This window comes from Netta rufina, assembly GCF_964035555.1.
Source record: "Netta rufina genome assembly, chromosome: 1".
NCBI classification, from domain to species: Eukaryota; Metazoa; Chordata; class Aves; order Anseriformes; family Anatidae; genus Netta; species Netta rufina.
The window spans coordinates 199813178-199829700 of record NC_140123.1 but is presented as its reverse complement, the minus strand read 5'-3'; the positions used below and the strand labels follow the sequence as shown (position 1 = coordinate 199829700).

At 52.4% G+C, this 16523-nt stretch overlaps 1 protein-coding gene across 2 annotated transcripts in view; it reads right to left on the bottom strand.

Moving 5' to 3' along the window:
- The window catches only part of FRMD4A (FERM domain containing 4A), a gene marked incomplete at both ends in the record, with an annotated part of 344634 nt that overhangs the window by 13584 nt on the left and 314527 nt on the right, over window positions 1-16523 (bottom strand). For both annotated transcript variants that reach the window (XM_084306545.1, XM_084306544.1), the window contains 2 exons: window positions 7027-7168; window positions 13688-13826. In XM_084306545.1, the coding sequence (XP_084162671.1) occupies window positions 7027-7168; window positions 13688-13826 (281 nt within the window). The remainder of the gene's footprint in view (window positions 1-7026; window positions 7169-13687; window positions 13827-16523) is intronic.

Genomic DNA, 16523 nt, shown 5'->3' with positions numbered 1-16523 from the left:
CCGAGCCGTGTTTGTTTAGGGCAGGCTCTTAGTGCTTAAGTTCACAGAGACCGGACAGCGGGGCACACAAAGATGTTTGTAATCAGCACGCAGAAAAATAAAAACAACAAAATCATTCATGTAGAGATCCTAAAAGAAAAAAAAGACATGCCGTTCCCATGGAAGCTCCCAGTAACAGCACATTTTACAAAGCCCTGGAGATGAGTTATGGGGAAAGTGAGCCTAGGAGAAGCCATCTGACAACACAGGCTGCTTCTTTAAGGGCTGCAATTATCCCAGCAGCAAACGCTGAATTCAATCCGCTGGAAGTGTCTGCTTTATGAAAAAAAAAAAAAAAAAAGTAATGGGATGAAATGCTATAGCGAATTTCCTGTAAGATGCACGCTAAGCTGTGAAACAAAACCAAAACAGCAACAACCCGCCGGTGCTTCCAGGAGAGCAGCTGCCTCTCGTGAAGAGGTAGGTCAAGATATTTAGATGGGGGGTCCCGATGGCTTGACTTTTCAAGTGGCAATTACCCAGCGACTTCCAGCAAAGAAAGTCCTGGTATGGCTCCAGAATGAAGTCAAGACTCTGCTGCTCAGATGTCACGGCAGCATTTGTAACTTCAGTTCTTCAGGGGAACTTATTAATGGGATTCCTGATTCCTTTTTGTATTTGGGGTGGTGGCGATGCCTCGATTGCCATCCAAGTTCCTGCATCTCAACGAGGAAATTTTGGTTGCACAAATTTCTGAACCCTCGCCTTGGCAGACATGACACAAGACCCCTTGAGACCCATTGGGGTTGCCCGTGGGACACTCTAACCCACCTACAATGCACAGGACACCAATGTTTAGACAGCTGGATGCCCATCTGAGAGCCCTGCAGGAACTTCTTGGGGGGGGATCTGTGCCTGCAGAGAAGCCTTTGACTCAATAACGCTTCAAAGGGCTTCCTCCTGGTGCTCAGTGGGTCCTTGGTGCCAGCACCCGGTGACTTTGGGGCTGTCCCCTGCCTTTCTGGAGCAATGGCACAGAAAAAGCAGGACTTTTTCTGCAGGAGTCAGATACAAAAGGATGCTATATCGAGGTTTGGGTGTACTTGTAGGGTGGGAGTCAGGGGGGACTTGTAGAGGTCCTTGCAGCTTGGTCTCACAGCGTAGGGTGAAGATGCTCAGCACAAGCTGGTTGAACATGCTGCTGCCGTTTCAGAGTGCTGGAAGGAAACTAGAAACAATCCTTTGCTTTGGCAGCAAACCAGGGTGAAATTTGTGCTTCCAGCTTCATCTTTCATTGCTACTGCTCTAAACCAACAGAGGAGGAAGGCAGCCGGTGCCATAAACCAGCTCTGCGTTGGCCCAGGGGGAGCAAAGCCTCTCACCGGTCTCTTCCACCACCATTTTCTGCAGCTTTCATGCAGGAAAACAGCTGGCACTTATTCTGCCAAATGCTGCCTGCCTTTGTTACACCATTTCTTGGTCTGTCCTGGAGCGGGGGGAGGTGGAAGAAGGCTCTCCAAACATCAGCCAGGTTGGAGATCACCAAGCAAAGAAGGACAAACTCACAGAAACGTGCCTGCTTATTGCTGCGATCGCCCCCGTTTCATTTGGGTTTGTTTGGCACTCACAGAGCGATAAAACCAAACCCTGCAAACACAGCTGCACCGCAGGAACGTCGCAGGATCTCCTGGAGGAGCCGTGTATTTACCCTGGCAGGGGAAGCCCTCCCCAGCATTTAGTGCTTCTTCATGGTAACCCTGGTGCGCAGCTCCTAGCGAGAGCTGATCCGCTCCATTCCTTTACCTAATTGCCAGCAATCTGCTGAGCCCTGGCAAAAAAAAAAACACAGCTGCTCGTGATTCCAGCAGATGTTTCGACCTTTTTCATTTATTTATTTTTTTCTTTCAAGACAACTTTAATGATCTACTCTTTCCTTTCAACCGCTCTTCCTCTTTCCTTCCTCTCCCTGCTCCCCACCTCCACGCCGGCCTCTGATTTACTTTTAAAAGCTGTTCACATTTTCTGGTTGCCACAGCAGCTACGAAGATGCTGAGACGTTTAAAAACATGGGAACAGTCAAAACCCTGCCCAGACATTCACTAAGTGAACGTTTTGCCATTTTTGCCTCCGCTGCCTGAAAGGAAAGGACCTGGGGGAGATGTGGAAGAGCACTGCCATGTCCTGAGTTAAGTGGTGGGGTTGCTGCTGAAACCAGTCGACCTCTCCTTCTTGGCACTAACGAGGCACTTCAAATTAACCTATTTCAGGTTAATTCTTCGTATCACAAAGTCTTCTAGAGCAGTGAAGGTTTAAGGCACACTCAAAGATCATGCCCTGTGATGATGAACTTTGTGAGCTCGACTGTACCTGACTTGGGTGATGTCTCAGGCAAACTGCAGGACTTCGTTCTTCAGGATTCCTGAAGAGAAGGCTGGGGCTGGGGTTTCTGCCCAAGACAGCTGACCTGTTTTGGGGTGTATCGCTAGGTTTTTATGGGTTGGATTCTCTGCTTGTTCTGACGGGTGAAAAGCAAACTTGATCAGTCAAGAGAATCACACCAGAGTGAGAGGCTTGTGAAAATCGCAGAGAACAGGGCTTTCTACTGCAGCTTCCATTAGAAGCTCTTTATTTATAAAAATGTATTAATCCAGCCTCGAGCAAGGCTGTGACCACAGACCCACTTCTAAATCCCATGCTAACTGACCCCAAAATGTCAGAACAAATCAGAAGACCACAAAAAAACAACCGAAGACATGATCGGAGACCAGCACAAACCAAGCCAAGCGAGCAGCTACGACCTTAAATCAGCCCTATTAAATCCGATGCTCACTGAGTCACAGCTGCCCTGCACCTCCCAAAGGGGAACATGGGCTGAGAAAAACCCGTTGTGAAGGATGAGCCCTGATGTGAGGAGCTCCTGCTGCAACAGAAAGGGTTGACTGGGAGGCTTGCTCAGGTATTTTAGCTGCCACCATTAGGGCTAGCTCCTAATGGAGTAATCCAGAGAAATCCAGAGAAACTTTTCTGTGAATATTATTATTCAGCCTCATTTCCACTGGCTGTGTAAAGATTTAGCAAATCCTGCATTTCCACATGCTTCTGCAGGACCATTTGATGTCCCTAAAAGAGAAAGGGCTGTGCAAGCACACCAGGTAGGGCGCACTGGTCCCTCTCATTCCAAAGCCAAGGAAATTGTACGTGCTCTTCCTGCCTCAGCACACAGGTCTTGGTGTCCCGAGCACCCACACAATTCCCTGTTTCTTTGTGGATGAGCTATGCATCTTCTGATACCCTCTTGGCCTTTCTGGGCAGCTTCTTCCACCAACGTTCAGGAGAACAGGAGCTGTGAAGCGGGGAGAACGTGGTCCTCCCTGCTCAACTCACAGCTCACAGCTGAGCTCCTCCACCAGTGCCACGGGGCTGGTTTCAGACCCCTCCGATGCTGGTGATGTTGGGAGGGTCTTGACCCATCCTGGTGATGTCTTGGTGACATCAATGGGGTCACGAAACGAGTCCATACACTTACAAATCTCACCAAGGCGATGTCCTGTGTCTGGCCGGGTCTACAAGGGTTCCTGGTTAAGAAGTGCCTGCTCCAAGACAAGCTTTGCTGTAAAGGTTGTCGAAGGGAAGGAGCCCAGCAACACGAGCCACAGGTTTGTGGAGCAGAGCCCTGCCGGTGGCTCACTGTTTGTCCCCATTTTCTCCACCTCCTGCAGCCCGGTGGAAGAAAATTATGTGTCATTTGTAATTATTTGTAAGTGAGAATGATGAACGGGGAGGACAGACGGGATGCTGAAGAGCAGAAATTGCTGAGGCTTGGTGCTGGTACCTGCGAGAGGAGACAAGATGCAACAAGGTGGCTGAGCAGCAGCGAAGGAGGAGCATCCAGCTCTTCTCTTTCTTACTTTGTGTCTCCTGCTCCAGAAAAAACACCTCTAGGTATGACAAACCTTTCACTCTACATCCTGCTGTCGGCTCCAGTGTGCTGGCACTGCATCCAGGTCCCCGCAGAAGGCTGTCCCTGGAGCAGGGAGTGGAGTTTCCCCATTTTTGTTCCATGCCAGAGCCGGGGCTGACTCACGGCCCCAGGATGTCAGCACGTAGCAGCCTCAGCTGGCCGCTGGCTCCGGGCTCTGCCAGACAAATAGGAAATCCTCCTCCGTGGCGCGTGGGGAGCCCGGCTGGCCCTGCTCCGCACAGGATGTGCTCAGACATCCTGCGGGCAGCTCGGTTTGGGGTTCAGGTCAACAATAACAGGACTCCTTGCTGGCTAGGATCACTGCAAAGCTCTTACGGCACAGACTGCTCTGAAGAAAATAAATCCGCCTGAGACCTCATCTGATTTCACCCCGATGATTATCTGCTGGGTTTGATCGTGGTTCATGCCCGCAGAGCTTTTATTTGGAGGCAAATCTTGCCCCGTACACCCAGAAAAGGTCCAGAAGATCCTAAAGATACATCCCGGCAGCCCTCTGTTTTGGGCAGCCTCTTAAGCCTTGAAATGAGGACGGAAATGAAAAGGTGAGCTTGTAAGAAAGGAGCTTGGGGCCATCAGGGATCCAGCTTACAACTGCAGTGGACACTGACTGAGATCGAGGGCCTGGAAAACGCGGAGGAGCTCGGGCTTTGGTCCCGAATCGCTGTGCCCACACGAAGTCACTGCTCCAGGAGCAGGCTCCACTTCCCCTCTGCTGTGTCCTGAGACTGTAAGTGACGTGGGGCAGTGGCTGCAAAGCCCTGCACAGTGGGATTGTGGCCAGCAAACGTGCTGGCTGTAAGCAACACCCATGATTTCCTTGCAGTCTTGCTGCAAACCCAGGGGAGGCACGGCAGCTTCGGTGCATGGCAGCGACGCTGAGAAGGAGCAAGACGAAGGGAGGAAACGGCTCCGGGAGAAAAGGACAGGGAAGAGCAGGGAAGTGGGGGCAGGAGCGACAGATTCAGCTCTGCCCGTGTGATTTCAAGTCACTCGGGGTATTTATAGCCTGGAAATCCACTGTGGCCACTTCATCATTTGCAGTTCTTCTCTCCGGCACACGGGCTGTGCTGCGATAACCCCTCATTGTTGTGGCTGGGCGCTGGTAATGTGGGCACAATGGGAGGAAACACCAGAGCTGGGATGGAGCTGGGATGGTGCCCACTGGGAGAAGCACTGAGTGCCCCTCCCCACCCACTGGGACGGGGTTGGGTCACCTCTGCCAGGCTCGAGGGAAGGAGCTCCTGGGTGACCATACGGAAGACATCCAGGGTCTCCTATTCCCTGGTATCTGCCCTACAAATGTCTCCTCTCTGCATTTCCCTACCCCCAGGAGCGTGCTTCTAGCTCCAGAAGGCACAGAGAGCTGCAGGCGCTGCGGTGCTCCTTAACATTTTTGGGAAAGTCCTGCCCCCAGAGCTGGTAGGAGCTAAAAGGCAGCTCTGAATGCAGGAACGCAGAGGGAGCGATGCTCTCCCGGCCTGCTGGCAGCACCTCAACTCAAACAGAGGTTCACAAAGTCCTCAGTAGGCATCGGTGTAGGGTCATCCACCTACGCAGGCCAGAAGAAATGACTCCTCTGCTCAGTGACCTCTGCATGGGTCTGGTCACTACTGCAATCCTGCTGAGTCCACAGACCCTGTTCCCAGCCAGAATGGGTTTGAGCAGGGAGCAGAAATAAATACAGAAATAAAAGCACGTGCAGGTGGCCGTTTGGGACTTCTGTCCGCACAGGTGTTGGCCCTACAAGAGCTTTTCTGGGCTTGCTGCTGGCTTTCACCTGGCTGCTGCTCTCTGCCAGTGTGAGAGCAGAAAGCAGGCCGCCACGTGCTTTGTAGGGAGGCTACAAGTTAGTGTGTGAACATGGAAACAGGATTACTACCGAGCAGCTTTCACAAACTTGGGAATGGTGCCCAGGAGGCCGAGATCTTGGAAAGACCTTTCGAACTTCCTCGGGGTACTTAGCGCTATTTACTTTCCTGCAGGAGAGCTGGAAAAAATGCCAAACGCAGAGCTCCAACAACCCGCCGCCGGGCCAGGAGCTGCTCGGCTACCGCATCGCTCCCGGAGCCATGGGAGGTACAGGCGGGGGGTTGTGTGCTGTGTCGGGGGGACCTAAGGAGCAGAAAGGCAGCTCTGTCTGCAGGCAGGGCGAGGAATCGCACAGCAGGCTGAGCTCAGGAAGCACTGCACGTTTTTTAACCCCTTTCTGGATATTTTCCAGGCAGGAGAGGGTGGATTTTAAGAGCCACGGAGGGTATGGTGATGCAGAGCTGATCTGTGGGTTCAGTTTTAAAGCACGTGCATTCTTACACAGACCTTGTCCTTGGCAAGCACGAGGAGGTTATCCTCTGCTGCTACAGATCTCATCGCAGTCAGTTCCGATAACTCGATGTAACACTTAGCAGAGGGCATTTAATTGACTGGAACTACTAATTAGACTGATACCTGCAACTTTGCCCTCCTGAAGAGCTCACCACGGAGCAGCTCTGAGCTCTCTGCAAATTACCAGTCCTTACTTTTGCTCCTGGAGTGTTTTAGCATTTGTTCAGACTGACAGATAAGTCTCAAAGAAATAGACAAGTTCCAGACTCCCCTTCCCTGTTCCTTCTCTCCTGATGCTCTAGCTCTGTCCCTTCTCCGTTCCTCTTGAGTTTCTTTCACGGCCTCAGTTTCCCCTGTCAGCTGCACTGGCTGACTGCTTCCCCACTGCTCTTTGGGGACTGCATCACGGACACGTCTGCCTAGGACAGCAACCAGCCTGGGACGAGCTGGGTGAGCACAGCAGGGACTGTGAACAGAGACCAGGACACAGGGAGGAAGCGAGAGGCTGATGATGGCATCCTGGGGCCAAAGAGGAAAGGAGCAGCTGTAACGAGACAGGGGGGAGGCTGTGGCCTGTGCTGGTCGGGGGGCAATGCGCCGAGAGACAAACTGACACCTGGACAGGCAGAAAGGCTGAAGGGAAGTGGCTTTCATTCCTGCAGTGCAGCTTCTGGCAGCTCCCCATGACATTATAGCCATGGCCCTTCCCACCGCGTTCTCTCGTTACAGGATGAAGGACCTACCTGATGACAGAAGGCTCCCGCTGCTGCCGCTGATGATTTTGCCTTTACTCCCCATGTTGGCCAGCTTTGAGGTCTTGAGCGTTCCAGTTTCCGTCAGGTCAATTGCAATCTCACTCAGGCTCCTTGCAGCATGGATCTTGGACTGGACAGGGACACGAGAGTTAGCAATTACCTAGCACGTCTTTAAAGCTCACAGAAGCAAGGAGTCATTTCCCTGTGGCAGGAAACGGGCCTCCACGGCAAACTCGGATTATTTTACTAGAATAGAAGCAATCTGGCACTGCATCCACTGCTGCACTTTTCACATTCTTAAGTGGGTGCAATTCTGGCATGGCTTGCTGTTGTTTGTGACTTTCTCTGCTTTGCCACGGACATTTTTGCCTCTTAAAGAAACTGTTTATGGACTCACTGTGCTAGAACACACAATAAGAAACCTCCAGAAATGCTAACGTAATCAACTGCAAAGCCTGAAGGCTAAAGACCACCTCTAGCAACTGAAGGAAGCCAGGAGGGGTCTTTCCAAATCCACTATGAGCTCTGGACCAGCACAACGTGAGGATGTGGCTTAAACGGGCTGTCATGAGGAGCTGGAAGAAAACATTGGCAGGAAAACATGTTCTGGTTCTGGTCCAGACTAATGAGCAGCATGCAACGCACCTACCTGGGGGACTTTTCCAGAGGGATAACATTACTCCAGTAAGAAAACAGCCAGCCCCAGCTCGGGAACTGGCCGTGCTGGGACAAGGAGTCACCCACTGTACCCCACCAGTCAACAATTTAGGCGCCTCCAGGGAAAAGAAAACCCATCCCAGGAGAAAAAAGACTTCATCTTGGTGGCACCGAGCGCAGAGGCTGGGTGCAGGCTCACCCAGTCCTAGTGGCTGCCTTGCCTCTGCCATCCAAACCCCACGGTCAGTGGATTGCCATCTCTTTCTGCTTCGTATCTATTTGCATCTATCTCTGCTTTGTGTTGCTGGCAGCATCTTGGGAGTACTGAACATAGACAGGAGGATGAAGCACATCGATCACAGCTGATGGGGATGGCCCTTCAGTGACAGCCCTAGAAGTACTGCGAGGACGAACTCTGCATGTGATGGTGACTTGGGTGGCCATAAGAATTTTCCAGCCCTTTTTCTAACCAGTACAGCCTTTGGATCACCCTAAAATAGCAGCTGCTACATCAGAACAACCCCCAGAGCTCTCTAGTCCCGCATCCCATTTCCGACTGAGGTCATCTGCAAGTGCTTCAGAGAGAAATGTGAGGAAATTTTCACTAAGCCATCATGGAATCATCTGTCCACATGAAAAAAATCCCTCCTGCCTCTTCTGAATTAAGGACCGGCTTATGTTCTGAGCTCTGTTTTATGTGCTGGTTGCTGAATTCGCCTCGGCTAACAAACCACGATAACGAGGAGGAAGATGAGTCAGGAGGAAGCTCGCTGTCCATAACATGCTGTGCGTTGCACGCAGAGATGACTGCCGTTCCATCTCCCATCTGGAAACTGGCTTCTGAATCACCGAACCTCCTGGGAGAGAGCTTGGAGTTCAGCCCGCTGCCCAAATCTTGCAAGCCTCGAGCTGCTGAGCTCCAATTAGCTTTGGCTTCCATGGCCACCGACCTGGGATCTCCATTTCCCAGAACCTAGCAAGCTGTGGGCACGCCGTGCCAAGGCTGCACGGAAACTTTTGTTTGGGAGGGTGGTGAAGACCCAGTGACCACCAGAGACCACCAGAACCTCTCCGTAGGATCACCATTCACCTCTGCAAAGCCAGAAGAGATTCTCATCTCTGGTTGTATGTGATGTGTTACAGCACCAACAAATCAGGAGAAGATGGACACCCACATATCAGGACATGATCCATTCCCACTGGAGCTAACACGGGGTGGGAGCACAGGGAAAGCCGGCCGTGATGGGATTTTCAGCACTCTTTCACATCCTCAGAAAGCAGAGATCATTCTAACAAGAACTAAGGATGGACCAAAGGCTGAATGCTCACCACGTCGAGCTTCACTCGTGGCTCTGTTACTGATTTGCTGTGGGGCTTTGGGTAGGGCACTTAAGGTTAAGATGCCAGCCATCCTCTGCCTCTGTTTGCACATCAAGGAGATAATGAGGGAAGGAAAATGTCTCCCTGTTGCACGCTGTATTTCTAAGATTAATTTAAGACTGCAAATGAAGACAGCACAGGGAGAGCCTCATACTGAGAGCACCCACAGAAGTACCATTTTAATGTAATATTCCTGGGTATTTATAGGCTCTGCCATTACTGCTCACAGGTACCCGAATGCCTCGCAAGCTTATTTCCACAACAGCCCTAAGAACAAGGGGTGTGCAGTCACTCATTTGAGAGAAGGGCAGAGCTACCTGCCAAGATCTCGGAGCAGATCAGACAACCAGGACTGAGCATCCTAAACTAATGCTACAGCCAGACCAAAACCTCTCATTTCCAGCAACTCCTCCCCAGGCTCAGCCCAGGGAGAAGGATAACATTATTTTTGCTTCTGGATCTGAGGTTTCTGGTCAGAAATAAGATGCCACAAGGTTTGTGAAAAATGTTCTTCAAGCAGCTCAGGAAGGTTAGGTTTAGGTGAAGAGGAAGGCCGCTGCCTTTATCTAACAAGATTTCCTCCAGCTTGAGTTTTGATAAGGAGCCTGGGCGTGAACTGCTGTTTTGTTGCAGTGCCAGACCTTTGGAGGCAACAAAGCTGCTGCCACCCCGGTGATTTATCACCCACAGATGTATAAATGCTGTATAACCCTACAGTTATATAGGGTTATACCCCAGGAATACCCATACTGGTCAAACATAGCTCAACACTCTGACTCTTTGCAGTGGCTCTCTAGGACAGGCTACAAACCCCACATCTGCACAGACAGGTCCCGTCCTCCCACTCTGTGAGGCCGTGGTTTTCCTGTACTTGTAGGGCAGTTACGGTGGGAAGCCCTGTAGTTTATTTTCACTCTTCCAGACTACAAATTGGAGCACGCTCTGGCCCTACCTGTTTGACTAGGCACTGAGGAAAACGCTGAGTGAAGGCAGGGCAGCGGGGTGCTGTGGTCCTGGCCAGCACGGCAAGCCAGCAGCGGCTGTAAGAGTGCAGTGGGGAAATGAAATTGTAGGGTAAGGCCAAAGCCTGGCACCCCTGCAGCCCGCACGGGGGAAAAGCAAACCAAAAGAGAGCACACGAGGGATCAGCAGGGAGGAGTGAGGTTCCTCCACGGAGGGAGCAATGCGGATCTGCTGGTGGGGAAGGTGTTGGATCTGACTGCAGTTGTGCTAACAGAATCACAGAACTGTAGGGGTTGGAAGGGACCTCCAGAGACCATCGGGTCCAACCCCCCTGCCAAAGCAGGTTCCCTACAGCAGGCTGCCCAGGTAGGCGTCCAGACGGGCCTTGAATATCTCCAGAGAAGGAGACCCCACAACCTCCCTGGGCAGCCTGTCCCAGTGCTCCGTCACCCTCACCGTGAAGAAGTTCTTTCACGTGTTGGTGCGGAACTGCCTGGGCTCCATTTTGTGGCCATCGCCCCTTGTCCTGTCCCCACAGAGCACTGAAAAGAGGTTGGCCAAATCTCTCTGTCTCCCACACCTCAGGTATTTGTACACATTGAGGAGATCCCCTCTCAGTCTTCTCTTCTCCGGGCTGAACAGACCCAGGTCTCTCAGCCTTTCCTCCAGGCCCCGTATCATCTCTGTGGCCCTCCGCTGGACTCTTTCCAGGAGCTCCCTGTCTTTTTTGTGCCATGGAGCCCAGATCTGGACACATTACTCCAGGTGAGGCCTGACCAGGGCAGAGTAGAGGGGGAGGATCACCTCCCTCGACCTGCTGGCCACGCTCCTTTTAATGCACGCCAGAATCCCGTTGGCCTTGTATGGTGCCCTGTACGAACCAGAGGGGATGGGGCATCTCCTGATGGGAATGGTGTGGACTTTCTGTGCTGCTCTGTCCCTGTCTGCTGACTCCAGATCACTGTTGGGTGGCCTTGCACTTGGAAAGCCACTCGGCAGCGGCAGGAATCAGAGCCGCAGCTCATTTCATACAGGCCACCGAGCAGCAGCTAGAGCAAGGCCTGGGCTAGACTTTGTAGGGCAGCACAATGGTGGAAAGTGAGATTACAGCCCATTAGCCCTCCCTCGGGCCCTGCAGTCCCTCTAGGCAGAAACACAACGTGAAGCACTTAGTGCAGAGCTGCCAAGTCTCATTTAGGCAGAGGAGACGAGCTCATTCATGAGTCATTGCAAAGCACGGGGCCAAACGGATCCCCAGTGCTGTTCTGGCAGGGTCACGGGGTGAGGGAAAACCCATCAGTGAGATGCAGGAGAGGATGGACATCGGGGACGAATTTATCCCTCCTGCTTGCAGCGATGTTGTCTGGCTGCAGGTGTTTGAGCTTTTCTGAAAGCCCAGACCTATTTTCTGCCTATTTTCAGCCAGAGAGCCCTGCACTCGGAGGAACGTGCTGCTGGGAATTTCCACAAAAGGAAACTTTTCAGGGCTTTTAGGGCAAGCGTTTGATCGACTTGGTGCAGCCAGCAGAGCAACGGCATGGCTTAAAGTCCTGCTGCATTTGTCACGTGCAGAAAGGAGAGCTGACAGGAGTTCTGCACGCTGGCATGTTCACTCAGAGGGCTGGGGATGTTTTCAGAGCTTTCGTTGCACTTTGCACGGAGACGCAGACAGAAATCAGCAGGGAGCGAGCTGCTGGGAACGGGGCGAGCTGGCAGGAGTTCAACGTGGAGCGAGACCGCGGGGAAGGCTGGGACCTCGCTTCCTTGCAAAAGGAGCAAAAGGCATGCGAGCTGATTTGGTCTCATTTTAAAATCGCATAAATAGGCTTCACCAGCGGGGCTGTGCAGCAGGTCCAGATCCAACTGGTGCACGGTGCTGTGAGGAGCATGGAGTTCGAGCTTGCTTCATCGCCGTCTTATCTCCTGCCATCTAATCGCTGGGGTGAAGGCTCAGCTGCAATGAGTTCCAGCAGGCTTTTTCTTCTCAGTTTATTTTTATTCTTCCTTCTTTTGTCAAAATCACGTGAAATGCCAAGTTTGGACATAAAAGCAGGGGGTGTCTAAGTTTCGCTTTGAAGCTGGGGACTCATCTGAAGTGGGGGCTCTGATTTAAGGGGATGGGGAGCCACGTGACTTGAAACTCAAATGTTTGCCTGAGCTCTTGAGAGCTGAAACAAAGACATTTCACATCAGCCCCCTCTAGAGCATGCTTTACTGGTTTTCAAAAGCGAAGTGCACACGGATACAGCGTCCTGAAGTGACCAGAGGGGATGAATTGAACGGATCATTTAAAATGGATGGATCTATCAATCCTGACGGTGTCACGTCAGAGATGAGGACGACAGGCCGAAACAGCAGCTCCCTTAAGGAAAAGGCACCAAAATGTTTGTGTACCTTAACTTCAAAGGCTCAGCGTGACCGCTGGGGTTATTGTGACAAAGCGCTCTGACACGGCGGCAGACGTGACAGATTGACCAAGGAGGGCTGCTGGGTGGTGCTGGCTGTAGGGGTGTGGGAGAGGGGAGCTGGGATTGAAACACAATCTGCCAGCAACAAAAGAAGTCACTGAAGGGAAGTCCCGGGCATTTAAAAGACCCAGTATCCTACCAAAGAAATGGGAGGAGCGGGAATCTCCTTTTGTTTGTTGCTTGCTAGTGACCTAAATACCTTGCAGCTAGATCAGCGAATCCATCTGGCTAAAAGTAAAAAAAAAAATAAATAAATCTAAACTCTTATTTGACTGCGGGCTTGTTTTATGGAGAGCAAGAGCTGGGCAAAACGGGGAGGGTGGTGGCATTGCCCTGGTGGTGCTGAGTAGAAGTGGGGGACTGGAAACTCTTCCTTGCCATCAGGTGAGTTTGCAATTTTGTCCGTGTTCACAAGCAGGCACCCACTCGATACAGCTTTTATCTGATCTGTAAAGTTTTGCACCAGCAGGCTCGTATGAAGAGGGATGTCTGCACGAGAAGCCTCTCTTCTGTCTCTAAAGGATCTTAAAGCGATCAAAGCCATCTCCTGCTGCTCTGGGTATGCCTAAAATTACTGTTGGTGAAAAGAATTAGAGGGAATACACACGCTCCCCTGGCTTCAAGGTGGTTTCTTTTGTGTGTTGAGCAGCCCTTTGTGTGGCACCACCTCGGGACAGTTCCTTGTAAGACCAGGCTGTCAGCAGCCTGCCCCAACTGCTGTGATGGAGAGACAGAAATCATGCCCCTCCCCTCATTTCTGGGAAAAAAATGAGGGTAAAAGGCAAAGGACAGCAAGAAGAACTCAGAGGCAGGTGTGTAGCCTGAAGCTGCTTTGCACTCACTTCTAGGAAGCTGCCCTAACTTTATGACAGAATTCAAGAACCAGAAGATGTGTGGAAACCAGACACGGACACGACCCTATCTGCCTCCAGATTTTGGCTTCCCCACGTTGGCCACAGTTCAGTCCAACTTTCCCTTCAAACCTCACTCCCATAGACGCAAATTCATCACAAATTCCCTCAACCTGGCCAAAGTCAGCAGGCATTTTGAGCTATTTTGCCCTTCTTTGACCTCACGTGGAAAGGGACGGCAGCAAAGGAGCCACCTGGACCTTGCTGGGTGCTTGGGTGGTGAGAACGAGTCACACAACGCATAAACTTCCTCACCTCCAACGTGCTTACCTTGCTTTGCTTCCTGTCCAGGTAGAACTGATGTTGACTAATGGCCATAGCCCAGATAGATTTTATCAGCGCCGGGCAGGCGTACCACGTATGCACAGCGATGCCACTATGCCCAAAGGTCCTCCTGGTCACAGATGCCCTAGGGAGAAAGAAAGAATGAGCTGGGGTTACGCCACGGTTTCCTGAGATACGTCCTGCCTCAGAAAACAACCACAGACCTCAGAGGAAAAGCAGAGAAAAATGCTTAGAGAGCAGAGGGAAATTGCTGCTCAAATCAAGGCAGCCTCTACTCTAGATGACTCTAGTTAGAAAGCACCGGAGGTCTACCAGGAAAGATCTTCCAGTTTGTCCAGTACGAACTGGACTCCTGGCTTCAGCCGAGCTGACGCCAGCCACAGGAGTCACTGATGCCAAAGTTTGGGTGAATCCTGCGTGTCTCATCCCATGCTGAGCCACCCGAGGCCAAATCCTCACACCCTCCACTGCCTCCGGATGGTGGATCTCAAATATCAGGGTCCTGGTGACAACCAAAGAGCCCCAGGATCGACAGCTGCTTCAGATGATGTGGGAGAAGCTCTTCAGGTACCTCTCTTTCCCCACTGGTAGGCGGATGCAGCAGGGCCTGCCGTATGGGTTGGGAAGTTGTGAGGCTCGGAGAGGGCTGCCCGCTGCCCTGGAGAGAAGAGTGCTACTCAGAGATTAGCTGAGTGAATATAAAAACAGGAAAAATGAGAGCCGTTTCCTCTCTGGGACTCACAATTGTCCTCAAAGATTAGCAAAAAAATACAGGTTAGGTTTTCCCCTGCTTTCACAGCTGTACACAACTGCCTGCTTGTCCCATCCTTCAACTCTAACCCCACCAGCAAAGCCCTGAATGAGAGCGCAGGCTAGGTCAGAAATGGGATGCTTTTGTTATGGGCTTTGATATAGGGACATGGATTGGAAAGGGGAAGGGGGAAAGGGAGCAGGGGATGCTATGGAGGGGCTCCGCAGCCCCTTTGTGCAGTGCAGACGTGGAGGTGACACTGCAGGAGCTCTACTGGGAAGTGCAGGGGTTGGCTGACTCTCTGCCCAGCGCTCTGAAGTCCTCAAATCTGCTCAAATGCTGGTTCCCCTCCTGCCACCTCTCCGGCGTGCCCGGGAGCTGTTTGAAACCAGAGGTGAAGGTGGAGCGCAGGGCAGGCACGTGGGGAAAGGGAGCAGTGACAGAGCCAAGAATGAAAGAAAAGCAAAACCCTGCCGAGAAATGGGAGCTGCTGGCCAGGGTCCGCTTGGGAAACGGGGGACACAGCTCTCGTGTCAGGGACTTTTCAGCCATGCAAAACATGTTCCTGAATCCCCATCGCTGGATGGGGAACGAGGGCCGTGCAGGGAGGTGCTCCTGGATCCAGGCTGGAGAGGGGATTCAGCTCTGGATGCTTTGTGGTGATTTAAGGGACACCAACCTCTGCAGCACAGCAGCGTACGAGGCTCTGAAGCTTTAAGGCGCTCAAACACTAACTCGAGCCTTAATTCTGGTGCCATCCTATACTCCTTCATGGGATAAGTAACCAAGACGAAGAGAGGTTAAAGGGTTTGCTCGGGACAGGAAGCCACGGGCAGGGGCAGGGCTGAGAAACATGCGTTGTGCTGCCCAGCCCTGGCCACAAGCACGGAGCCGCGCTGGCCCTCCTGTGCCTGTGAGCGTGGCTTTGCTGACTCAGGCTCTGGTTTGGCTACAGGGAGAGGAATGCGGAGGGAGCACTGCGCTGGCCAGTCCTCTGCCTTGCAGGGTCCTTCCCCCTCGGCCAGGAGGCTGCGACAACCTGAGCCGTGCTCCCACCACATTGCCAGGCTGCTTTAGAGAGAGAAAAAGCCACTGATAAAGTGCCAGAGTGCCCGTTTGAGCCCAGCGGTGGTGCTCTCAGGCTGCAAAATTCAACCCCGCTGATTGCAGAGAGGAAGCACCAGGCTGAGAAAAACCCACGCTGGACAGGGTTTTGTCTTCCCGGTGTTGATTCAGAGGAACAGCACCGGTGGAATAAAAACCAGCAGCTCTCCAGCGTCAGGAATTCCTACCCTCTGAACACGAACGGCACAGGGTTGGAAAGAGAAGCCCCTCCGGGTGGTCACGTTTCACGCATGACCCCGAGTGGCAAATATCATCACGCCTCGAGCGTCCCGGAGCTATTTTTTTTTCTCCTCCTTGCAATTTCTGCTTCCAGCAAGCTGCCAGCCTGGGTGTTTGGGGGCTTCTTGCAGCTGGCTGCTCCCAGCCCACATTTCTGAGGCCTTGCCCGCTGCCGAAGGTTTGGTGGGGGGAATGAACGCCCCCTGCCCCAGCTCCTGCTGCTGGAAGAGCTCCCGGAGCCTTCCCAACGTTGGGAATTGGCTCTGCTGGATTTCATGTGACTATTTCCATGCTTAATATCAAGCAGATGCTCCGAGGCTCTGCTGACCCGGAGCTGCAGCCTGGTATCAGCTGCTCCGCTCGTTTTTTGCTTTGATAAAACCTACCTGGGGACACAGGCACCGCTGTGTCGGCGTGACCCTGCTCTGAGCAGGGCAAACGCAGGGAGAAGCTGCATGCAAAATTTCCCCCTGAAAAGCCCAGGGATTAGTACACAGATCGGCACGGGAAACAGGTGAAACAGGCTCACAGCTGACTGATCAGCAAAACACGCTGCTGCCAGCAGCCCATCAAATCGGCCCGGGGAAGGGAGCGGGTTTCTATCAGCTGCGTTCACGTTTACTGTGCAAGGAGGAGATGGATTTGAGTGGGAAGAGCTTAGGGAGCCGGGCACACGCTGGGCAGTGCCCGCAGTAGCGCAGATGAGCAAGGGGGTGCAGGCTTTAG